Raw genomic sequence first — 26,087 nt, 5'->3', positions numbered from 1 at the left:
GGTGCTATAAGGATAGAAAGGGAGTGATATAGATATGGTTGGGGATGTTTGTTTATACTCTAGCTTAATAGTGATTGATGTCCCATGGCTGGAAGAGCTCATTAGTGGTGGATTACACATTTGTCATTAGTGGTGTATTAGGCGCATCTAGCTGTCACACAGTGACAAATTGCAGTCAGATTCCACTCTGCTACGAAACGTCAAACATTGCCGCCAGCCTTATCGTGTGATGGAATCTAAAGACAGCACTCCATTCATTTTGTTTATTGTTCAGTGTTTTTATTAAATGTACCACTACCATCAGTTTCATGTGAATGAGCCGTTGTGCTCGTGTCTGACTCAAGTTCATGTTCAGCCCGCTTCGTTTTTGGGACATTTCCCCTACTTCTGGGGTGGTGTGGTTTAAGACCAGTGCTTGTAACCCTTGAGGTTATTAAATCAAACCTCAGATAGGCTGATCTGGGAACGGTCACCATTGTGCCCTTGAGCAAGGCACTTCACTCCAGGTTGCTCCAGGGGGACTGTACCTGTAATAAGAAGGGAGAGGAATCTTTAAGCACCTCACGATTCAATCCGATTTCGATTCAGGAAGTCACAATCTGATTCCAGTTCTTGATGCATCTCCGTTCTTCAGCAACAGCTTATGACTCTAAATCTTTGGCAATTTATGGTGGCTCGTTGCATAATGTTGTGTAAAAAAGCTTTCGGTAAAAGCGCCAGGTAAATGACAAAGTACTAACTATTTGGCAATTAGAAAGGATGGTTAGGTTTGCCTATGTCATACACCCTTCTGAGCATGTGTTTAACCAAATATGGATTATAGTATGCTTTTACTAGATATTTTTAGGGATCTTGTTTGCATTATAATCAGATTCTTTCTACCATTGGGGAGAGTTTTAACATCATAAAGGTGTTGTTTTTCCCTCCAGTAAGAGATATTTAGAGCACTTTCACAGTGGTGAGTAATTTCAGGCCTGTGGACTCTCAGAGCTGCCTTATATTAGTATGCAATATCCTGCAGTTTGATCCAGGTTTATCCAGCACTGTTCTTCAGGTCTTCAATAAGACAGGCTGATACTGATTCAGCTGAGCGAGGTGTTAATCCTCCTTATCCCGTAGAGTTTTTGGACCAGGATGAGTATCAAGATCAGAACGCCTCAAAGGCCACAAATGGCCTCACTTTCTTTGAATAGAACTGTTAAGGTTCATGTAACCTGAACGAATGAGCACACCTTCAGTGCCCTGTTTGGGCTGGATAAAAGCCTGAATGTGGTGCTTTCATGTTGGTCCGGTTCAAGCAATCTCTAGCATCCTTCGTTTCCACACGCAAGGCTTAGACTGGAAAAACACTCACACCATCCACCCTAACATTCATTTGAGCAATCTCTTTCTCTCTCTTTTTTTTTTTACCTTTTCTTTCTAGCTATCCCACCTTTTTTGTCTTTCTTATCCCTCCATCTGTGCCTTTGTTCTTTCGTCTCTTCTGGCTCACTCTTTCTCTCATGCTCTAAGCTGAGCAAAGTGGGTAAATGTGCAGATCTGCTGACAGCTGCCTTTTGAGAAAGGCCCACAGTGTGGGGGAAGAGCAGAGAGTGAAAAAATAAAGGTGCACAGACGAGTGGAGCTTTGATTTGTGGGTTGTTAAAGTCAATGGACTCTGGAACAGCCATTACATCAAATGAAGCTCTTGGCCCAAATGACATTTGCCTAATGGAAATAGAATTGTGGGCAAATAAAAATCCTTTGTCTCATCCTTATTTCCTGTTTGGTTTGTTTTTAAGTTCGAAGAAGTTATGTAACTTTTAAAAAGGTCAGTTTGACCGCTAATTAGTTGTCTTGGTGTCTGGCTGGCCGTCTGTCCTCTCTGCGGTAAGTGCTGCTTAGTCAGAGTCCGTTCCACTGTCTGAACCTCCTCTGAGCCAAACAGTACTTCATCTGCCTCTCTCACTGTCTTTCTTTTTTTCTTCTTCTCCGCCCATGTTTTCTTTCTCTCCTTGGCACTTTCTTTTGTGGTTTCTTTTGCTCTTTCTTCAGGCTTTCTTTCTTTCGCTCTCTTTTTTTCAGGCTTTCACGCTTTCGCTCTTTCGAGCTTTGTCTTTTGCACCGTCTTTCCAGCTTTTTGTGCTTTTCTTTACTATTTTGTTTGTGCTTTCTTGAACAATTTTTTGTACTACTTTCCAACTTCAACTTCCACTTTTCACTCTTTTTTCACTCCTTCATTCTTCAGCTCAAAATCTTTTGCTTTTTTGCCTTTTCTTTCTTCCCCTCTTTTCATCCCAATTTCCTACCTTTTTCACTTCTTACCTACTTGCATGCTTGCCTACCTACCTGTTTATGTACATACTTGCCTATCTAACCACCTAACTATTTGCCTACGTACATAACTACTTATATACATGCCTACTTACAGGAAGAACAGTTCTTCTCAAAATTTCTCTTTCAAACTCTTTCTCACTGGTGTTGTGATTATAATTCCCCTCACTATGTGTTAAGGGTATTTGCTTCAGTGGAGGAAGCCCATTATGCTTTATGTAGAGTGGGGTGGGGGGAATTATGGACAGAGGGGCCCCTCTCTTGAACCGCCTGCCTGAAAAGGACTCATTCAGTTGGGCCAGACTGCGTCTGCAGCCTCCTCCCTCTCCCTTGCCGTGGATCATTGTCAGGCCTGAAAGGAGCTTTGACCGGTTCCAAATGACTGGTTCTGCACCATAAAACTCCACACATATTGTTAAATGGACTTTCCCCAGGGCATTCTGGGACACTGTCAGTGAGTTAAGCAACACAGATGGTGCAAAACAGACAGAAAAAACAACCCAGCACTGTCAAACAGAGAGGCAAACCAAGAAGGTCAGTCTGAAAGACAAGCCAGCAGACAGACAAACTGGTCATTGCACTCACATGCAGCACAAAAGCTAGCATTGAGCATTTGTGATGGTGTTCTGACTGTATAGCTGTGAGAAGACTGTATATGTGTGGGTCTTTAAAGGGAATGTTCACCCAGAAATTTAAATTCTGTCATCATTTACCCAACCTCATGTTCCAAATGTATGTCTTTTTCTTCTGTGGTTCATTGGGCAGAATGTTAGCCTCAGTCACTATTCAGTTTCATTGTATGAGGGGAAACAAGATGCAAAAGTAAATGGTGATTGAGGCTTTCGTTCTGCCTAACATCTCCTTTTGAGTTTCATGGAGAAAGCAAGACATACAGGCTTGGAATGTCATGAGATTCATTTTTGGATGAACTATCATTTTAAGGATAGTGTGTGAAAGGCTCCAAAGATAGCAGTGTATAGGCTTTTAAAAACTTAGTAGCATAGAATTTATTATAGAACCGCTGCCTTCATTTACACCCTCCGCTCCACACACATTCACGCTCTCTGAAAGTTGGCTGTGGTTATCATGGTCATCCCTCGCCTGTCCTGTGAGTTTGAAAAATGAATGTGCTTTTGAGTGATGATCTTGCATTATCCAAGTTACTTTGGAGAAAGTGAACTCTCACTTTTAGTAACCCTCCTGCTCTGTCTCTCTTTTTACTGCAGGGAGTGCCACAGCTACCCTGTGCCAAGGCCTTATATAACTATAATGGAAAGGAACCTGGAGACCTCAAGTTCAGCAAGGGTGACATCGTCATCCTTCGCCGACAGGTGGATGAAAACTGGTACCATGGAGAGATGGGTGGAGTCCATGGATTCTTCCCCACTAACTTTGTCCAGGTCATCAAACCGCTTCCACAGCCGCCACCGCAGTGCAAGGCACTGTACGACTTTGAACTCAAAGACAAGGAGGCTGACAAAGACTGCTTGCCATTCTCAAAGGTGAAACCTGGTGAAAAGTGCTGAAGACTAGCTTTCATCTTTACTTTCCATTCACACACAGCTTCACACATCCATAAGTTTATTAAAAAATTAAATGTTTATTTCCCTCTAGTAGTCCTCAGGATGGATAAGTGTCCTTTACCTTTTCCTAACCTCAGCAGTCTCACACTACTGTGTGTTTTTTATCAGTTTTACCAGCTATCTTACAGGGCTAGTTTACCCCAAAATAAAATTCTGTCTTAATTAACTCCTTCATGCTAATGTTGCAAAAGGAAAAAGGAAAAAAATTCTGCTGCTTAAACATGAATTCCCTTCCAACCATTTTTGATTTGACAATTTTCTTAAAGAAAACAAACTGTTTTGCTTTTTATTGATGCCTTGAGCTGAACAGTGTATTTTATAAAGTGCCTCATATTAACTTTTTTAACATCTTGTTTTAAAAGCTTCTGGCTGAATAACAAGCAAAAAAGAAATTTCTGTCTGCCCTCAGGATGATATTCTCACTGTGATTCGTCGTGTGGATGAGAATTGGGCTGAAGGGATGCTCGCAGATAAGATTGGAATCTTCCCCATCTCTTACGTAGAGGTGAGTCAAACAGTATTTGCATTTAAGCCTGTCATTGTTCCCTGAAGTCTTCACATTTCATTGTTTTATATTTAGTTGTGCAAATGTACGCTTCTGCAAAACTTTTGTCTGGGAAACTTTCAGATTATTCTCATCCCTTTAAAGATATGACTCTTAGAAGTATTCCTGGTTTGTCGGTGTCATATTCATTTCATTTTGACAGTCTGTCCACCTCCACTATCTCATAGTTTCTGCTCTTGTTGAAACGACAAACCTCTTAGAACATGCAGATCTCCTAGAGCTCTAAAATTGTTGCGTATTATTTGAGCTAGGGGTGCACAATTAATTGAATAAATAGTCGAGATTACAGTTACAGCTGCCATAATTATGGCTGAAAAGTGTCAGTTGCAGCCTTCCATTTAGCTCAACTTCCATTGCATCAAAAATTTGGTTCATAACATGTTTTTTTTATTTGCAGCAGCAGCAGTTGAGCATTGTAACCATACACAGATATGTCCGTTGCTCGCTTTGTGTATTAAGGCTGCACGATTATGACAAAAATCATTTTTGTCGATTATTGCCTTTGATACTGTAATCGCCATTAGTAATGTCGATTTAAAAGATTTAATTACCATGATGTCACAAATCAGTCAACCATGCTTATGGATTCTTCAGATTAGCAGCTTTTAAAGGTAGATATGAGCTGTGCTGCAGTTTCTTTTCAGCATTAAACATTGTAATAATGTTTGTAAATGTTAATGCAATTATCATAAATGTATATCTGTTGTTTAGATCGGCCCGTTAGATCTTCAGTTGTAATCTTGTTCATATATTATCATTGTTAGATCATATTTTGCCTCATATCTGTCACACTTTGAAAATTAAAATCAGCCATTTGTGATCGGAGTTTGTGCGATTTATTAAAATTTAAATCACACGTGATAACAATGACAGTGATCCATGAAAATAACCATTCATGTAATATTCTCTTTCCAAAACAAGCAGAGAACTGTTAAGCTGAATTACATAATAGCTGTTTGATACATCGATACGACTTGGTAACATGACTAAACTAAACTGTTTTTATATATTGTACACAAAAATCAAGCTACGCGACAATATTAGAACTCTCCCATTATAAATGGGCGGTCACACTCCATTCACTCCCATTCAAACTCATCCGTATGCAGCACAGTGGAAATGCAAGCACATGTGAAAAAGTGTCATACTATACTGCGTACCAAAGCTCAAGCTTTGTGAACTCTGAACTGTGAATTCGTACGACGAGGACGTGTGACCAATAGGAGACCAGCACACGCTAACCTCTTGGCTAAATTCAAAGGATACACATTTCAAATCTGCAAGATTTATTGTTGCAGGAAAGTGAGTAGACAATATATTTTAACATTTTTAATAAAATATTTGTAACTGATTCAGTGAAATGAGGAAGTGGGAGACAGCGATTGCAACTCAGGAATGTCACTTTTTATTGATACAAAATAAAACACGTTTGCTTGGAGCGCAACAGTGAAACTTCAATTTAATGGCAGTGGCCAACACACAGACAAATTCTCAGCTGGGCTCTCTCTGCACAATCTGAGGTCTGGCCCTTTTTATTTCCCCCGTCTCTCACTGCGAACACAGAAACAAGCAATTACCAGCAATTCATCTCATGTGAAAACCCTCACTGCTTACTCTCTTTCCAGACGAACGCTCGACCATGCCCTTGCCTCCACATATCTCACCGCCCGACTCAGTCCAGGGAACCATCTGGACTGCCCCCCCCCTTCTGGAGAGAAAGTTCACGACAGCCCATCTGCGCCCCCGGCCTGTGGACCACCTCAAACGTAAATGGTTGGAGTACCTGATACCAATGGGTGATCCGAGCATTGGCATCCTTCATGTGGTGGAGACACTGGAGCGGGACATGGTCCGAACAGAGGGTAAATGCTTGTCCCAACAAATAGGAACGGAGAGTGAGGACCGCCCTCTTGATGGCCAAGCACTCTTTCTCTATGGTGCTGTACTTAGTCTCTCTCATAGATAGCTTCTGACTAATGTACAGCACCGGGCGCTCCTCCACCACTTGGGACAGTACAGCACCCAGCCCCCTGTCTGATGTGTCTGTTTGCAAAACAAAAGGGAGAGAGAAATCAGGGGAATACAGAAGCAGCCCGCCACAAAGTAAAAGTGAGCCGCGCCCAACCGATCAAGTAGTTCGTCAATACGAGACATTGAATATGCATCAAATTTTGACACCACGTTGAGTTTCCTGTAATCCACACAGAACCGGACCGAACCATCGTTCTTAGGCACCAGAACCACCAGGCTGGCCCAATCAATTTGGGGTTCTTCTATTACCCCCATATCGAGCATGGCCTTTAATTCTTCCCGTACTACCTTTTTCTTGTGTTCGGGTAGGCGGTAGGGATGACTATGTACCACTACCCCAGGGGTTGTCTCGATGTGGTGTTCTATGAGATTAGTGCAGCCGGGGAGAGGCGAGAACACGTCAGAAAAATCCTTTTGCAACCTGGCAACCTCCGTATGTTGCGATGGCGAGAGTTGTCTCCACAAGGGACTGGAGTGAACTGATTGGCTTTTAGATTCACCTCTGGTCCGATCTCCTCCCTCTCCGAAACTACCATCGCCAAGGATACGGGGACCGTCTCTCTCCATGGTTTTAGGATGTTGAGGTGGTAAATCTGACGTGCACCACCTCATAGTCGACTTCCCCAACTCGCCGTGTGACCTCAAAGGGCCCTTGCCATTTCACAAGAAATTTCAAGCTCGATGTGGGCAGCAATACAAGTACATAATCTCCCTGTGCAAATTCCCGTAGACGAGCTCTCCTGTTATACAGCCGGGACTGACGTTCTTGCACCTGTAGCAAATTCTCCTGTGATAGTCGCCCCAGTGTGTGAAGTTTTGCTCTCAGGTCAAGAATGTATTGAATTTCATTTTTGCTCGGCAAAGGTCCCTCCTCCCAATTTTCCTTCATGACATCTAACACGCCACAGGTCTTACACCCATATAACAATTCAAATGGGGAGAACTCCGTGGAGGCTTGCGGGACCTCTCGCACTGCAAATAACTGGGGTTCGAGACACTTATCCCAGTTCCAAGCATCTTTGTGCACAAACATGAATTTTTTTTATTTTTATTTTTTTGTGGATTTTCTCCCCTTTTCTCCCCAATTTGGCATGCCCAATTCCCAATGCGCTTTAAGTCCTCGTGGTGGCGTAGTGACTCAGTCTGGGTGGCGGAGGATGAATCTCAGTTGCCTCCACATCTGAGACAGTCAATCCACGCATCTTATCATGTGGCTTGTTGAGCGCGTTACCGCGGATACCTAGCACGTGTGGAGGCTCACGTTGTTCTCTGCACCATCCATGCACAACTCACCACGTGCCCCACCGAGAGCAAGAACCACATTATAGCGACCACGAGGAGGTTAACTCGATGTGACTCTACTCACCCTAGCAACCGGGCCAACTGCTGAGCTACCCAGGCCCCCATGAATAATATTCTTTAAGGTCTGATTAAATCGTTCGACCAAGCTGTCCGCTTGTGGATGATGCATGCTTGTCCGAATAGATTTAACCCCCAGTAATTCTTACAGCTCATGTAGAGTGCATGACATAAAAGCAGTGCCCTGATCAGTGAGGATTTCTTTTGGAATCCCCACTCGGGATATCATTCTGAAGAGTGCCTCTGCAACACTACATGCTGAGATGTTGCGCAGAGGCACAGCTTCCGCAAAGCGATGCCAGCATGCTGTCCATTCTAATGGCCCGATGAGGTCCATACCAATTTGTTCGAAGGGGACCTCAATCAACGGGAGGGGGATCAATGGCGCTTTTGGAGCGGCTGGCGGATTCACCAGCTGATATTCACGACATGCCACACACCACCGGCGAACATCCCCGTGAATGCCCAGCCAATAGAAACAAGCATGAGACGGCTTATTGTTTTCCCCTGTCCCAAGTGACCTGCCATCGGATTACGATGAGCCACCTGGAATAACATTTCCCGACGGCTTTTTGGTACCAACAAATGGGTTGTATTTTCCTTTGTCAGAGCATCCTGTATCGCTCTATACAACCGATCTTTTATAATTGAAAAATATGGATATGTGAGAGCGATGCCCGGCTGAAGACATTGAACATCAATCACTATCACTTGGTCAAACATGTGCTTCAGGATTTTGTCTCATGACTACTCTAGAGGGAAATCCTCTACCATGAATTCCCAAAGGGCGGGGGAGCATGACACCTCCCCTTCCCCGGCGCCAGCCTGACATGGAGCAGACACAGATGGCCCTGGCCACACCTTCCCAGCCAGCACTTCGCACATCCTACACCGACTCACTTTCTCACAGGACCCATCCACACACAACCCCTTCAATAATAATTGAAAAGCCAGGCAATTAGTTCAAAAATTAGTGGATGGGTGAGGCGAGGACTAACCTCCGCCTCTACATTATGCTTTTGGCCCTGGAACATTATCGTGACAGACACTACAGGATAATCATGAATACCCCTGTGCACACACCTCACCCTAACCCAATTATTTGTATCCAATGCCCCGTTTTGAACCAAGCATTGATGTATGTTTGATTACATTCTGAATCCACCAGGGCTTGGTATGTACCCCTCTTGACACTCACCAGTATCTGGTACATCCCTGCATGATCGGGGCGGTCTGTGGAGTGTCGGGGACCCAGATCAAGGCCCTCACCTCCATTACTGGGCACTGATCTCAGACCTGACCTGGCTCCCTGCAACTCCAGCAGACCAGACCAGACCAAGCTTCCTGCCCACACCTATGACATTAGGTTTCTTCTCCTGGGATGAAGAGAGGGGAGAGATGGGGTTTGTTGGCACAGGGAACCCCCAAGACCGGGGAGCCGGTTTCGGGGGAATGTTCCCCTGTTTCCGAGGGAAAAGAACAGGGTAGAAGGAAGGAGTGGGGGGAGAGAGAGCTGGGGAAGAGACGACAGTGGGGGAAAGGGCGTGGGGCGCTCTGACACCCAGATACACCACCCAGATGGTCTTCCGCCAGCTGGACCGCTTCGTCCAGCAATGTCCATGCCCTTAGGCAGCCGGGAGACTAACTGTTCCAGCATCACCAAGTTGATGATGTCATCGGTGTCACTGTCCTCCTAGGCCAGCATGCAAATGGGTGGCCGACCTCGTTCAGCGTCAAGGAGCGGAAGCGCTGGCGGTGTTCTTCTGGGCTGCGGCCGACCAATTGCAGGATGGACTTCTTCAACATTGTGTAGTCCAGGAGGTTGGCGACAGGAAGTTGTTGTGCCATGATCTGGGCTTCCCTGGTCAGCAGCGGCAGACTGTACCACCCATTGCTCCTGTGGCCATCTCTGGGCTTTGGCCATGTGATCAAAGAGCTCAAGGTAGGTCTCCAGGTCATCTTGAGGCCCCATCTTCATGAGCAACACATGAGGGTTCGCTACTGCCGGGGTTGCGGTGGCCACCCCCTCCTGGGCACTAAGCTCCACAGCACCAACCGGTCATCCTCCTGGGCCCGAAGGAGCACCTCAAAACACTGCTGCTGGTGCGTGAGGCCTGGTGGATGCTGGCAAGGGACCTGAAGACTACCTCCAGTGACGATGACTCCATGGCATCATATCATTCTTCCTCTTCTCCCGGGGTTCGGCACCAGTGTAACGGGTTCAATGAAATGAAGAAGTGGGAGACACGATTCCAACTCAGGAATGTCACTTTTTATTGATACAAAATAAAATACGTTCGCTTAGAGTGCATCAGTGAAGCTTCAATTTAATGGCAGCAGCCAACACACAAACAGCTTCTCAGCTGAGCTCTCTCTGCACAGTCTGAGGACTGGCCTCTTTTATTTCCCCCGTCTCTCTCTGCGAACACAGAAACAAGCAATTACCAGCGATTTCTTTCTTTACAGACGAACGCCCGACTATGCCCTCGCCTCCACAATATTATTTGTTATTTGTGATTCATTATTTACTTACACCAGAGGCCCTCCCATGTGACAGCATATCCTGGTTCGTAGCGCTGTCCAAAAAAAAAAAAAATGTTCTCAAAGACTAGTGTGATTGCCCCTTAAGGACTGAAGCTGTCACTCACTGCAGGTTTACTCTGTTTGAGTCAGTTCAGCGCAAGCTCACTGACGCTCCAAACAGAGTTCTGCACTCTTGTGAATGCTCTCATTAAAAACGAAGCTGTCTCAACAGCACAATAAATCAATTATTTACACAGCGTCTATACCTTGATCATTACAGGAGCGTTTTAACTTTGTCGTGTTGCTCGTTTGCAGTGTATTTATAATCTACACTGCTGTTTTTGTGTATATCTCTACTAAATTGTTTAAAAAATTCAAACAAAATGTAACAAAGGCAATCTGAGCAAACACAAAAAACTGTTTTTAAATGGTAATGTTATTTATTGAAGCACAAAAAGCTATCCAATACCAACCGGGCCTGTGTGAAAAAGTATTTTTAGTGTAGTTATTAAATCTCCAAATCTGTGAAACTGCATATATAATGGGGTTCAGCTGGACTAGACACACCCAGGCCTGATTACTGCCAGCCCTGTTCAATCAAATCAGCAGCATTAAGTTGGCTAAAATGTCTCACCCAGTTGCATACTATGCCATGGTCAAAAGAAAGTCCAGAAATTATGAGGAAAAAGTTGTCTGAAATACATCAGTCTGGGAAGGGTTACAAAGCTATTTCAAAGGCTCTAGGACCCAAAAGAAGCACAGGGAGAGCCATTATCTCCAATTGGAGAAAACTTGGCACAGTAGTGAACCTTCCCAGAAGTGGCCAACCTTCCAAAATTCCTCCAAGAGCACAGCGACGACTCATCCAGGAAGTCACAAAAAAGCCAAGGACAACCAAGGAACTCTAGGCCTCTCTCGCATCAATAAAGGTCACTGTTCATGACTCCACTAATAGAAAGACACTGGCCAAAAAATGCTATCCATGGAAGAGTGGCGAGGCGAAAACCACTGCTAACCCAGAGGAACATTAAGGCTTGTCTGAATTTTGCCAAAACACACCTCTAACCTTTTGGGAGAATGATTTGTGGACTGACGAGTCAAAAGTGGAACTTTTTGGAAGACAGGTCCCGTTACATCTGGCGTAAATCAAACACAGAATTCCACAAAAAGAACATCATACCTACGGGAAAACATGGTGGTTGTAGTGTGAAGGTGTGGGGATGCTCTCTGCTTCAGGGCCAGGACGACTTGCAATAATTGAGGGAAACATGAATTCTGCTCTCTACCAGAAAATCCTAAAGGCGAAGGTCTGGTCATCTGTCCATGAGCTGAAACTTAAGCGCAACTGGATTATGCAGTAAGACAGTGATCCAAAGCATAGGAGTAAGTCCACCTCTGGATGGCTCAAAGAAGCAAAATTTAAGTTTTGGAGTGGCCTGGTCAAAGTCCTGACTTGAACACGATTGAGATGCTGTGGCAGGACCTGAAACAGGCAGTTCATGCTCGAAAACCCTCCAATGTGGCTGAACTAATGCAGTTCTGCAAAGAAGAGTGGGCCAAAATTCCACCACAGTGTTTTGAAAGACTGATCTCCAGTTATCTGAAGTGTTTGGTTCCAGTTGTTGCTGCTAAAGGTGGCACAACCAGCTATTAAGGTTAAGGGGGCAGTTAGTTTTTCACATGGGCAATATAGGTGTTGGATAATTTTTTGCTTCATTATATATATATATATATATATATATATATATATATATATATATATATATATATATATATATATTTAAAAACTGTATTTTATTTACACTCAGTTTGCATTTGTTTTATGTTATATCTCATTTGACGATCTAAAAAATTTAGTATGAAAAATACACAAAATCGAAGAAATCAGTTATTTTTCACAGCACTGTACGTTGCAAGTGAGCGGCACAACATGCAATAAATCCAAAAAAATTCCAAGTTCTTTTTGCTTTTGTTCTACAGCTTCTTTTCAGGTGTCAGTATTTCTTCATTATTACTTTTCTTGTGCCACCTTGTATAGAGGTGAAACATAAAGCAATCATCTGGGCATCAGACTGTTTAAAACTTGCGCAGTAGGATCAGTTGTCATTAATGATAGGACTAATTTAAGCATCACTGATTGGTTATTGATGTTTCATTGCTCAGTGCAAAGGTCTTGGATTGGTTAGAATACTCAACCGCTGCAAAACACGTGTAAATAGAAACCATAAACGCAACAGGAGCAGACTTAAATTGAATCCTGTAATCGTCAGTTTTCGCAATGAAATAATCGTGGCAGCTGTAATCGTAATCACGATTAGTTTTTTGATTAATTGTGCAGCCCTACCGTGTATAAATTATTCAAAATTTAGAAAAAGCTTTGTCTTGATTTAGTCAAGTATGAAACAGCAATAAAGCAATTCTGTAGTGAAACACAGTAAAACACAGTTATTAGCTTGTGTTTTTTTTTTTTTTTTTTTTTTTTTTTTTTTTTAAGTTTAGCATAAATAAAAGATGCCATACAGATGCCCTCACAAAAAATAAGTATTTTATAGTACATTTTGTTAATTATTTGTTAGAAATTAATTGGTATTAAAATATCAAGGGAAATAATTGACAATGATTTTTGTCATATTTGTGCAGTCCAAATTTGATCTGTGTTCAACCCTCATCATCAAATTCATCATTCTGAAATGCTCATGAACTCATGTTTCTCGTTTCTCAGATATACACAACCTCAATTTTTATGGGCAAGTTCATGACACAACAGCTCATGTCTCTTCTTTCAAGAGCACAAAACATCTCATTCCCCCTGAAAATGTACACTCAAACCATTCTGAACATTGGTAGAGCCAGTGTGAGCTCTCCACCAGCCACGTGTCTAACCTGTGGGAAAAAATAAGCATCAAAAGACATTCAAAAATATCTTCTGTCAGAATGGTGTTGCTTGAATAGCATGAGTGAGAGAAAGAGGGAGGAGAGGGGCGGAGGCTTTGAGCTTACACAAAAGCCACAGCAATTTTCTCCAAACCAGACTTTTTTTCAGACGGAGTGCTTTTGAGAAGGTAATCTCTGATACCAGGGACATCAAAAGTGACACTCAGGTACTTGAGAGCACAAAAGGGAACGTTTTTCTTTTCCCATGTCATCGTTCTGCCACCATAAATTTATATACACTCACCGAGCACTTTATTAGGTACACCTGTATACCTATTTATTCATGTGATTATCTACTCAGCCAATCATGTGGCAGTAGTGCAGTGCATAAAATCATGCAGATATGGGTCAGGAGCTTCAGTTAATATTCACATCAACCATCAGAATGGGGAAAAAATGTGATCTCAGTGATTTCGACCGTGGTGTGATTGTTGGTGCCAAATGGGCTGATTTGAGTATTTCTGTAACTACTGATCTCCTGGGATTTTCACGTACAACAGTCTCTAGAGTTTACTCAGAATGGTGCCAAAAACAAAAAACTAATAGTGAGCGGCAGTTTTGCGGACGGAAATGCCTTGTTGATGACAGAGGTCAACGGAGAATGGCCAGACTGATTCGAGCTCACAGAAAGGCTACGATAACTCAAATATAACCCCTCTTTACAATTGTAGTAGAATAGCATCTCAGAATGCACAACACGTCAAACCTTGAGGCGAATGGGCAACAACAGCAGAAGACCATGTTGGACACTTTATTAAGACCATAGTGTTCCTAATAAAGTGCTCTGTGAGTTTATCTACATAGATAAGCTGATCAGTTTTGAATGTCTAATTTCATCTCGCTGGCTGATATGATGTAGGTCTTTGACTTTGCACTGACACCTATAGGTGTGGATCACCCAGAATTTTCATTGCCATTGTAGGATTACCATATTTGCAGGCATATCATATATTTATTTCTCAATCAAATGTTAAGTCAGATACCAACAGGATTACTGATAAAGTAGGTAGTATTCAGCTGGTCATGTGATCTTAGTATGGCCACCCCCATGAGGATGCGCCCACCTCCATATAGAATAAATAAATAAATAAAAATTTAGTGTCCTTTACTGGCATGACAGAAACTGTTCATTTGTATTGCCAAAGTAAAATAAAGTAACAATTGGGCAAATGGAGTAAAAGAGTTGTGTTATCAAATAAAACAGTTTATTCTCTCTCACTCACTCTCACTCTCTCTCTCTCTCTCTCTCTCTCTCTCTCTCTCTCTCTCTCTCTCTCTCACTCTCTCTCTCTCTCTCACTTACTCACTCACTCTCTCTCAGTTCAACAGTGCAGCACGTCAACTCATAGAACTGGACAAGCCATCAGAAGATGGAGGAGACTCCAGTGATGGGCCCTGTTCCTCGGGCCCCCAGGCCAACGGCTCCCAGAAGGCCGCTGGAGAGAAAAAGAACAGTAAAAAGCGGCACTCCTTCACCTCCCTGACTATGTCCCATAAGCCCTGTCTGGCCCCTCCTCCCCAGAGACACTCCATGGAGATCAGCGGTCCAGTTCTGATCAGCTCCTCCAACCCCACAGCAGCGGCCCGAATCGGAGAGCTCAGCGGAGGTCTGTCCTCCAGTGCACCTTCACAGGTGAGAGTGTGATGGATGGATAGATGTTTGTGTAGCACATAAGACAGCAATGTGATGGATGGAGAGACTGGTGATGGGAAAACATGGGGCACACTACAGTACTAGTCAAAAGTTTGGACACTTGTACTCTTTATTATTACTATTTTCCACATTTTAAAATAATGGTAAAGCCATCAAAACAATGAAATGACAAAAATAAAAGTATGGGAATTATGCAGTGAAAAAAAATTGTTAAATAAAAACTTCTCTATACTCTAACTTTAAAGTCATCACACATTTCCCAGATTACAGCTCTGCACACTTTGGGCATTCTCAACCAACTTCATGAGATGTCCACCTGGGGGGCTTTTTAAACAGTATTGGAGGACTTCCTATGAATGCTGGATGATTGTTGGCTGCTTTTACTTTATTATTCAGTCCAACTCATACATGTAAAAAAAAGTCATTAAAAATTTTAGATTTGTAAAGAAATAAATACAGAATGTAGATCCCATGTTTTTGTCTCAAAACAAGTGTTTAAGCATAAGCCTTTTGATCAAAAGGTTTTTATGAGGTTCATACATTCAGTCAAGTGTGTCCAAAACTTTTGACTGGCAGTGAAGATAGGAAAAGTGGAAGATGGTGAGAAACCAATCTCTCTCTTTATGGTTATTATTCTAGCTTGACAGTGGCTGACCTCTAAATGTCCTGTTCTCCATCCACTCTTCCTCTTTGTATGTTATATATATAGATAGATTAGCACTGATACTGAGTACAGGTATGGACATCATCTCTCTGCCTCTCACTGAGAATGAAAGCCTCCAGCTGTGGCCATGGTTACACAGACTAAATTCTCACACACACACACACACACACACACACACACCATCATCACCGGTGGTCACTTGAGGCAAGAATGACTGTCCTTTCCATTGGGTTGTCTACCTGTGGGTCTTCAGATGGCTGTAGAGGCCGATCTGTGATCCACATACTTTGGTGCAGTGTGGGCAGGGGAGAGTGGTGGTGGTTGGTGGTGGTTGAGCCTTTTTTCTTTCTCCTTGCGAAGCTGTCACTTTGTCTCTGTGGCACGGCGGAGTTCTATTTCATGACGTGCAGCTCCTTCCTGCACAGATTTCTTCCAGGAGCGCAATGTGTTCCCAGTTGCTCAGTGTGATGTGGAATTTCTTCAGAATGGTCTTGATATTGTCCTTGTAACGTTTCTTTTGCCCGCCAGTGGCTCGCTGACCTTCCTTCAGCTGGGATTACAGGATCTGTTTGGGGAGACGTGTGCTGGACATGCGGATTACATGGCCTGTCCATCGGAGTTGGTACTGCATCATTGTGGTGGTGATGCTTGTCATGTTGGCTTCCTCCAAGACGCTGATGTTGGTGCGTCTGTCCTCCCAGCTGATCCTCAGAATCTTTCGTAAGGATCTTTGGTGGTGTAGTTTCAGGGCTCTCAGGTGCCTACTGTAGGTGGTCCATGACTCAGCTCCATACAGCAGGGTGGGGAGGACAGTGGCTCTGTAGACCAGGAGTTTTGTTTGGGCTGTTAGGTCTCGGTCTTCGAAGACTCTTTTCCTGAGTCTGGCGTAGGCTCCACTGGCACAACTCAGGTGATGGTTGACCTCAGAGTCGATGTCAGCTTTTGAGGATAGAAGGCTGCCGAGGTAAGGGAAGTGGTCCACATTTTCAAGAGTGGTGTTGTCCACTTTTATGGTGACTGGGTAGATGGCTGGTTGGGTGAAGGTTGATGTAGGACCTGGGTCTTCTTGATGTTTAAGGCTAGGCCCAGGGCTCTGTATGCCTTGGCAAAGGCATTCAGGATGCCCTGGAGGTTTTCTGCGGAGTGTGCTGCGATGACGTTGTCGTCCGCGTACTGAAGCTCCGTGATGGTGGTGTTGCTGACTTTGCTCTTGGCCTTGAATCTGTTAAGGTTGAAGAGTCTGCCATCAGTTCTGTACAGGATTGGAATCCCCTGTGGCAGCTCTTCGGCAATGAGGTCGAGTATGGCAGCAATGAAGATGGCAAAAAGGTTGGGTGCGATGATGCATCCCTGTTTGACCCCCGTTTCCACAGTGAAAGGCTCAGACTCAGAGCCGCTGTTGCTGAGCACTGTGACTGATGTGCCATCATGTAGAAGCCTCAGTATTCTGATGTACTTGTCATGACGGCCATACCTTGATAGTATGCTCCACAGAGCCTGGTGGTCTACCATGTCAGAAGCCTTTGTCAGGTCTATGAAGGCCATGTACAAAGGCTGCCTTTGTTCACGGCATTTTTACTGTAGTTGGCGTGCTGTGAATATTATGTCTACTGTACCTCTGGATGGGCGGAAGCCACACTGTGATTCTGGGAGTACTTCCTCAGACAGTGATAGCAGTCGGTTTGCGAGGACAAGAGCAAGGACTTTGCCTGTTGTTGACAGGAGCAAGATGCCTCTGTAATTTCCACATTCAGCCTTGTCCTCCTCCTTGAATATGATCACTATTAGAGCATCCCTGAGCTCTGAGGGAAGTTCTTCTTTTTCCCAGACCCTGAGGAGTAGGGCATGGATGTGGTACAGGAGCTCTGATCCACCTTCCTTTTAAGATCTCAGCTGGGATCCCATCTGGACTGGTGGCCTTGTTGTACTTAAGGCTCCTGATGGCATCTTGAACCTCTGTTATAGTTGGAGGTTCCCCCATGTCTTCTCTGCGAGATGTGGCTGGTATTGTCTGTTTCAGTTGTGCTGTCACGGTTGAGGAGTTCTTGGAAGTGCTTCTTCCATCAGGCGTTAATGGACTCGTTGTCCTTCAGCAGCTCCTGCCCGTCCTTTGAGCACAGGGGGTTTAGGCCACAGTAGCTTGGACCATAGACGGCCTTGGAAGCACTGAAAAAGCCTCTGGTGTCACCCGAGTCTGCCAGTCTCTGGACTTCCAGAGCCTTTTCTGTCCACCAAGAGTTCTTTAGCTTCCTCACCCATCTCTGGACATCCGCCTTGCAGGTTATATAATTTTTCCAGGCACAAAAGGCTTTCCTTTTCTTGGAGAGGAGTTGTTCTATCTCTGTGTCGTTCTCATCAAACCAGTCCTGGTGTTTTCTGGACTTGTACCCAAGAATGGTTTTGCAGGTAGCGAGGATGGTGGATTTGAGCAGGCTCCAGTGCTCTTAGATGTCATCAGGTATTCCTGTTGGAGGCTTTCCCCAAGAGAGGCCTGAAGTCGCTGCTGGATGGCAGTTTCACCCAGGCTTTCAAGGTTCAGTCTTGGTCGGATCTGCTTCTTTTGAACTCTCCTCTTCCTCTTGAGTTTAATTGACATTGTGGAGCGGATGAGGTGATGATCTGTCCAGCAGTCATCTGCATTGATCATGGCCCTTGTGATGTTCACGTCACAGCGGTCCCTGGCTCGTACAATGACATAGTCAATGAGATGCCACTGTTTGGAGCGGGGGTGTCTCCAAGATGCCTTAAGTTTGTTTTTCTGGCTAAAGAGCGTGTTAGTGATGGTGAGGTCATACTGAGCTCACTTGCTGAGAAGCATAACTCCATTGGAGTTGATGTTCCTGATGCCTTCCTTTTTCTGTAGTGCCCTTCCAGAGGTGTTGATCCCAGCCAACCCAGACATCGAAGTCTCCTAGGAGAATAATCTTATCCTCCTTGGGGATTCTTGACAGTGTCTCATCTAAGCAGGCATAAAAGGTCTCTTTTACTTCCTCTTCAGAGTCTAAAGTAGGGGCATAGGCACTCACAACTGTTGCTATCTGGTTGTTGGCAAGCACCAGACGGATGGTCATGAGACGCCCACTAATCCCCTCTGGAAGTTCAGAGAGGTGGCTGATGAGCTGGTTCCTAATGGCAAATCCAACACCATGGATCCTGGGCTCAGCAGCTTTTCCTTTCCAGAAGAAAGTGTAGCCACCCTTCTCCTCCTTCAGTTGTCCTTCGTCTGCCAGTTGGGTTTCAGAAAGGGCAGCTAGGTCAATCCGGTATCTCCTCAGTTCTCTAGCGATGATCACGTTTCTCCTCTCTGGTCTGTCACTGGCAGGGTTGGGAGGATTACTTTTGAAATGTATTCCACTACAGATTACAGAATACATGCTGTAAAATGTCATTTGTAACATATTTCGTCAGTAACGTATTCTAAATACTTTAGATTACTTCAGCACTGGTAGATATTTTCACTTGTTTTGACTATAAAAACTCTGTCAGTACAGTAAGACAAAATACACATGTTAAAAATACATTCTCTGAAAAACCTAAATATCTTATGCAGTGTTGTTTCTAAAACAAGATAAATCAAATTGATCTTGTTTTAAGGATTTTTTGATATTTTTACAGGAAAACAGTAAAAAAAAATTTATCAAGAATACTAAAAAATATATTTTTGCCCAAATATCAAAGGTCTTACTAAAAAAAAAGAAATTATGATCCAACGTGAATTTTCTTGATAAAAAAATATGATCGTGCCTGGTAACGTGCATGTAAAATGGCTAGAAATAGCATTTTAGCTTTCTATTTCTTCTGCTCCAAACTTCTCTCTCTGCTCGTATGAATGTAACACATCATAAGAAAGTGTTTCACCGCTGTTCAAATGCACTTTGGATCGCATCATTTATATGTATAAATGTTTTCCATCTGAAAGGACTAAATATTAAATGAAACAAATGACAATAAAATGCAAAGCAATCTCTTCAGTAATCAAAATACTTTTTGAATGTAACTGTATTCTAAATTACCGATGATTTAAATTGTAACTGTAGTGGAATACAGTTACTTATATTTTGTATTTTAAATATGTATTCCCGTTACATGTATTCCGTTACTCCCCAAACCTGGTCACTGGTTGCATTATCCATCAGTGTGTGCACATCCCAGGCTCCAAAGTTCATAGTTCTCTGTTCCTGACCGCAAATGGTGATCCCTCTGGATGCAGTAATCCAGTCAGGAGGATTGAGGCAGGCTATTTTTAGGGCACCTTTTCTAGCCCCTTGCCCAGGTGGGGTGAGCAGAGTGGATCCTAATGAGGGCTGCTCAGTCATGGGTGCAGCTGCCGAAGGGCTCTTTCTGCCTCGTTCCAAGAGCCCAGCAACTGAGTCTAGCACCCGCCGCCTAATGTGCCGGTTCATGACTAGGGGCTTCCAGATCTCACAATCCTACCCCCGTCACCACTTGCTGGTCGCCATAGGACCTAAACCGGGATGTTAGGGTGAATTCCCTTTAAAAAGGTCGCCATAGGACTTAAACCGGGATGTTAGGGTGGATTCCCTTTCAAAAAGATGCATGTGCGTGATTTTCTTTAATGTGGGGAAACTAGTCCACCACACGGTCCTTGACAGATCTGGGTCAGGATCCAATGGCATGGAGTCCAAGACAACTGGGGGCCCTCTTCTGCTGCAGCCTTCATCCGCATTCCCAGCCATTGTGATGCTCCCCTAAAGCCAGCCATCATCCTCCGCATGTTCCACCCTTGAGGTCTTGGTTGGATTGCTCTTTGTCAGGGACCTCCCCCTCGACCAGGAGCATAGCTCCAGGCAGCATTGCTCTCGGGATCTCAGGACCACACAAGCCTCTCCGCCACGACAAGGTGACAATCCCCGGAGAGGATATACACACACACACACACACACACAAACTTGATTTTATATCATTGTGGGGACTCTCCATAGACTTGTATGCATTTTATGGATTTTATACAGATCAATGATAATTTCTATACCCTAACCCTACCCCTAAACCTAACCCTCACAGAAAACTTTTTGCATTTTTACATTTTCAAAAAAACATCGTTTAGTATGTTTAATAAGCCATTTCCCTCGTGGGGACCTCTGGCTGGGCCCCACAAGGTAGGTGATCTCAGGTTTTACTATCCTTATGTGGACATTTGGTCCCCACAGTGTAGTATAAACATGTACACACACACACACACATACAGTACAGCAGAATCTGCACAGATGTTTTGAAAGATAAGCTCAAGGAATGAGGGTCTTGAATCTGACTTGCACTAATACCTTAATCTGCCTCAAAGACATTTTGGAGTCTAGTCTCAATGCTTATGTGACAAGAACCAAAACAACAGGCTTCCTCATTTTCTGGGAGAAGTTACTCATTTGTGTAGATGGGCAGCAATATGTGAATGCTGTTGGCAGACTTTGTCATTAAGCCATTCTTCATTAGATACCACTATGGTTGTTGTTATGTTTGTTTTTGGTACGGTTGGTACAATTTACATCATCAAAAGTAATTAATAGAGTGTGATCATCGTAGTTGACCTTGATGCTCATTCAAATACATTTCTCTCAAGGAGAGGCACAGAAACAGAGACATTGTCTATGTTCAGAATGGAACACCAACTTAATATTTTCTGAATAGACCTTATTCACACTACTGCCATCTTTGAATCAGAAGTGATCTAGGAGCTTTTTACAGCTTTATACCGTTTGTGCCTTTGAAGAGATGGTAAGTCTATCCCTCACAGCCTCGTTGTCATTCCCATTAGAAATGATGGGGACCAGTATAAAAAAAAGTCTGTACTGTGCAGGATGCATCATATACTGCAAACTGTTCTTAAAAAAAAAAAAGCAGAAAAGTATGCATTATTGCTTGATAGAAAAAGAAAGTCAAATAGAAGTATGCTTAATTGTCACATTACCTCATCATGTTGCCTGTATTGTCATCCTGGAAATAAAACTGTTATTTCATGCTTTTAATTACACTTTTGGCAGTCTGATCAAATAATATGTAAAAAAAAAAAAAAAAAAAAAAAAAAACTACAAACCACAGCTGTATTTTTTTTTTCTTTTTTTTTTTCATTCATCAAACTCTATGCTCTGTTGTGTATTGTGCATTTTGTGAAATGTACCAGTTCATCCGGGTATTCCATGCATACAGAAAATTCACATACTGTTCATAATAGGGGTGTGATGGTTTGAATTTCTCACAGTTCGGTTTGTATCATGGTTTTGGTACAGTACGGTATTTGTTATGTTCAGGAAAAAAGTATTACTGCCAAATCCAAAGAATACTCTATTTGGTAAACACTTAAACAGGTTTGCCCTTGAATAACAATCATTGTTTTACAGCAGTAACCATAGTTTAACCATGGCATTTGTAGTAAAATCATAGTAACCACATTACTGTCATGGTTACAGTATATAGTATAATCATGGTTACTATATATAAACTACAATATTACTATAGTAAAACCATGATTAATGTTCATCAGGATCCTTAACTAAAAAAAAATTATCTAATTACTAAATCAACATTTTAACTTAAAACCTGCACAAATACATTACATGCATCAACATAAAGTGCACTTCAAATTCATCTCAACATACAGTTGTGCTCAAAAGTTTGCATACCCTCGCAGAAATTGTGAAATTTTGGCATTGATTTTGAAAATATGACTGATCATGCAAAAAAAACAAACAAAAAAAAACAACTGTCTTTTATTTAAGGATAGTGATCATATGAAGCCATTTATTATCACATAGTTGTTTGGCTCCTTTTTAAATCATAATGATAACAGAAATCACCCAAATGGCCCTGATCAAAATTGTACATACCCTTGAATGTTTGGCCTTGTTAAAGACACACAAGGTGACACACGTTTAAATGGCAATTAAAGGTTAATTTCCCACACCTGTGGCTTTTTAAATTGCAATTAGTGTATAAATAGTCATTGAGTTTGTTAGCTCTCACATGGATGCACTGAGCAGGCTAGAAACTGAGCAATGGGGAGCAGAAATGAACTGTCAAAAGACCTGCGTAACAAGGTAATGGAACTTTATAAAGATGGAAAAGGATATAAAAAGATATCCAAAGCCTTCAAAATGCCAGTCAGTACTGTTCAATCACTTATTAAGAAGTGGAAAATTCAGGGATCTCTTGATACCAAGCCAAGGTCAGGTAGACCAAGAAAGATTTCAGCCACAACTGCCAGAAGAATTGTTCGGGATACAAAGAAAAACCCACAGGTAACCTCAGGAGAAATACAGGCTGCTCTGGAAAAAGATGGTGTGGTTGTTTCAAGGAGCACAATACGACGATACTTGAACAAAAATGAGCTGCATGGTCGAGTTGCCAGAAAGAAGCCTTTACTGCGCCAATGCCACAAAAAAGCCCGGTTACAATATGCCCGACAACACCTTGACATGCCTCACAGCTTCTGGCACACTGTAATTTGGAGTGATGAGACCAAAATAGAGCTTTATGGTCACAACCATAAGCGCTATGTTTGGAGAGGGGTCAACAAGGCCTATAGTGAAAAGAATACCATCCCCACTGTGAAGCATGGTGGCTCACTGATGTTTTGGGGGGGTGTGAGCTCTAAAGGCACGGGGAATCTTGTGAAAATTGATGGCAAGATGAATGCAGCATGTTATCTGAAAATACTGGCAGACAATTTGCATTCTTCTGCACGAAAGCTGTGCATGGGACGCTCTTGGACTTTCCAGCATGACAGTGACTCTAAGCACAAGGCCAAGTTGACCCTCCAGTGGTTACAGCAGGAAAAGGTGAAGGTTCTGGAGTGGACATCACAGTCTCCTGACCTTAATATCATCGAGCCACTCTGGGGAGATCTCAAACGTGCAGTTCATGCAAGATGACCAAAGACTTTGCATGACCTGGAGGCATTTTGCCAAGAGGAATGGGCAGCTATACCAAGAATTTGGGGCTTCAGACAACTATTGCAAAAGACTGCACGCTGTCATTGATGCTAAAGGGGGCAATACACAGGTTTAATAACTAAGGGTATGCAGACTTTTGAACAGGGGTCATTTCATTTTTTTCTTTGTTGTCATGTTTTGTTTTATGATTGTGCCATTCTGTTATAACCTACAGTTGAATATGAATCCCATAAGAAATAAAAGAAATGTTTTGCCTGCTCACTCATGTTTTCTTTAAAAATGGTACATATATTACCAATTCTCCAAGGGTATTTTCAATACACTCAACGTGCGCAGAACTGTGATGTCATCAAGTTGACCCACGTGAAACACAGGCGGAGCGCGTATCCATCTGCAGATCCATTCAGGTGCATTAGCGGAGGTTGTAACTCTGCCTGTCTGTTTGACACTTTGTTTTCTTGACCAAAACTTGTGCTCCAGATAATTAAACTTGAGGTGAACCGACCATGGTGCCAATGCTTCCCGAACCGTGCGTGGCGAACCGTACAGTTCGTTTTTTTACTGAGAACCGTTACACTCTTAGTGCATAGTGTACCTGCCATACTGCAACAGTAAAAATAGTATGGTTGTCTGTTATTCTGAACATAGTCTGTAGCCTGTTGAATGTTGAAACAGCAAAATATTGTGTGATTATGGAGCACTTTGAGAGAGTCTCAGAGAAAGTTATTGTACACTTTATTGTGGTTAGCTTTGGCAAAAAAGCTTCTGCTGAAAATGATTATTGGTTGACTGAGAAATAGAGGGAACACACAGAAGTAGGTAAATGCCAAACGGTGAAATTTGTGAAACAACTGCAAATGATGGCTTAAGAGGAAAGGAAAGAGCATTGTTTTGAACATCCTGCCTATACTCACGAGCTCTAATGTTCTCTCCTGTTCTGTCAGCACTTCTGTGTCTCTCTCTCTCTCTCTCTCTCTCTCTCTACCCCTCTACCCTCATTCCACACAGTCCGACATGCTGTCCAAGCGTTTGAGATCACTGATGCGTGACAGCGCTCCACCACATCAAACACTTCCCCCACCACTTACTCGCAGAGGTTGCTGCAGCAACCCTGAAATGACAGTCACTCACAGCTGTTCCACTGGTTGCCGAGCAATGTGGTCTCCAAGGAAATGGCAGACAGACATGTCATTTCATGTGATGTTCTGGGGTGGGCTGCTTTTGGCAAATTCTAAAGGAATGCAGCGTTCCCCTCTACTTTGCACTTGTTTTATTTCATTTATTTCATTTTTGTATTACATATTTATTCATTTAAACTATTAGGAAAGAGTCCTTGGTTGTTTATTTTAGGGTGAAATAACAAAGAAAGAATAAGAAGACCACTTAAAGATGGCCTAGTGGTTAGCATGGGTTCCAGACATGTTTGGCTTTGGTGCTTGTGTGGGAGATGTAGGGTTGAGTCTGACCTACTTCATGTCATGATCACGTTTACCATTTGTGATTTTTTTTTTGTAATTTTTTTTTTTATGTTTTTATATATTTTTTTTTTTAATAAATAAAATGGCAAAAAGCCCGATACTGATGTTATTAACCAGATCGGGTATTAACCCAAGGAGCAATTCACCAGATTTTGAATGAAAAGTATTTTAAACTACTGTGAACTAGCCCACACATAGAAACATTCTAAGGTCACCATCTTCCTGGTATGTTCCAGCAAAATAAAAGCCCCAGGGTTTTAAAGTTAAAGGGATCATGCTTTTTTATTTTAAATGTTCCTTGAGGTTCACTTATAATATTAGTAAAGTTTTTTGCACAAAAAAAAAAAAAAAAGAAAGAAAAAAACAGTCATATATTTGTAAAACATGATCATTTTCCACCCTCATTATGACCTTCTGTCTGAAACACTTGGTTTTGGTGCTGCTTCTCCTTTAAGACTTGACAATAAACACCCACTGTTATGATTGGCTCTCTGCTCTTGACTGACCTGCTCTCTCATTGTCATATCACTGCTCACCACTACTGGACAGGGGTTATGGAAGTAATAAGGCAAAGAAGGCGTTGATGTGTTGTTGCGGAGGTGGTCAGATGCAAATGTCTGACAGTATGACATCACAGTGTCTAGGAAGTAGAGAATGAGTCATTTTGGCCGATTGGTTTAAAAAAATGCTCTTTTTCAGTGAGGAAATTCTGAGTTCTGAAACTTACAGTATGTTTAAGAACAATGACCTTTTTGTCCTCATGTCATGACCCCTTTAGGAAATGATGATTGAAATACATTACTATTGTATAATAAAATTCCAGTATTTATTATTATTAATGATGATGATAACAATAATAATTATTTTATTATTCTTATTTATATAAAATTGCAATAATATTGGAGGAGTCACGTGATGCCATGCGAGGACCGGACGTGTAGGCGACGAACTCTGTACACGTTGCTAGTTTTTAGTTATTTTTGTGTTATAATCCGATGAGATTTGATACACCCTGCTACATATTTGCTCTTTGAAGTAAATATGTCAAAAAATTCAAAACCCTCAGGCTCCGGAGA

At 42.6% G+C, this 26,087-nt stretch overlaps 1 protein-coding gene across 1 annotated transcript in view; it reads left to right on the top strand.

The window, feature by feature from the left end:
• Positions 1-26,087, top strand: part of LOC127416427 (E3 ubiquitin-protein ligase SH3RF1-like) — a 123,553-nt gene that overhangs the window by 68,999 nt on the left and 28,467 nt on the right. The window contains exons 3-5 of the mRNA XM_051655789.1: positions 3,540-3,815; positions 4,306-4,401; positions 14,630-14,941. Of these exons, the coding sequence (XP_051511749.1) occupies positions 3,540-3,815; positions 4,306-4,401; positions 14,630-14,941 (684 nt within the window). The remainder of the gene's footprint in view (positions 1-3,539; positions 3,816-4,305; positions 4,402-14,629; positions 14,942-26,087) is intronic.

Source organism: Myxocyprinus asiaticus, chromosome 25 (genome assembly GCF_019703515.2).
Source record: "Myxocyprinus asiaticus isolate MX2 ecotype Aquarium Trade chromosome 25, UBuf_Myxa_2, whole genome shotgun sequence".
NCBI lineage: Eukaryota > Metazoa > Chordata > Actinopteri > Cypriniformes > Catostomidae > Myxocyprinus > Myxocyprinus asiaticus.
This window is presented reverse-complemented; position numbering and strand designations above follow the sequence as displayed.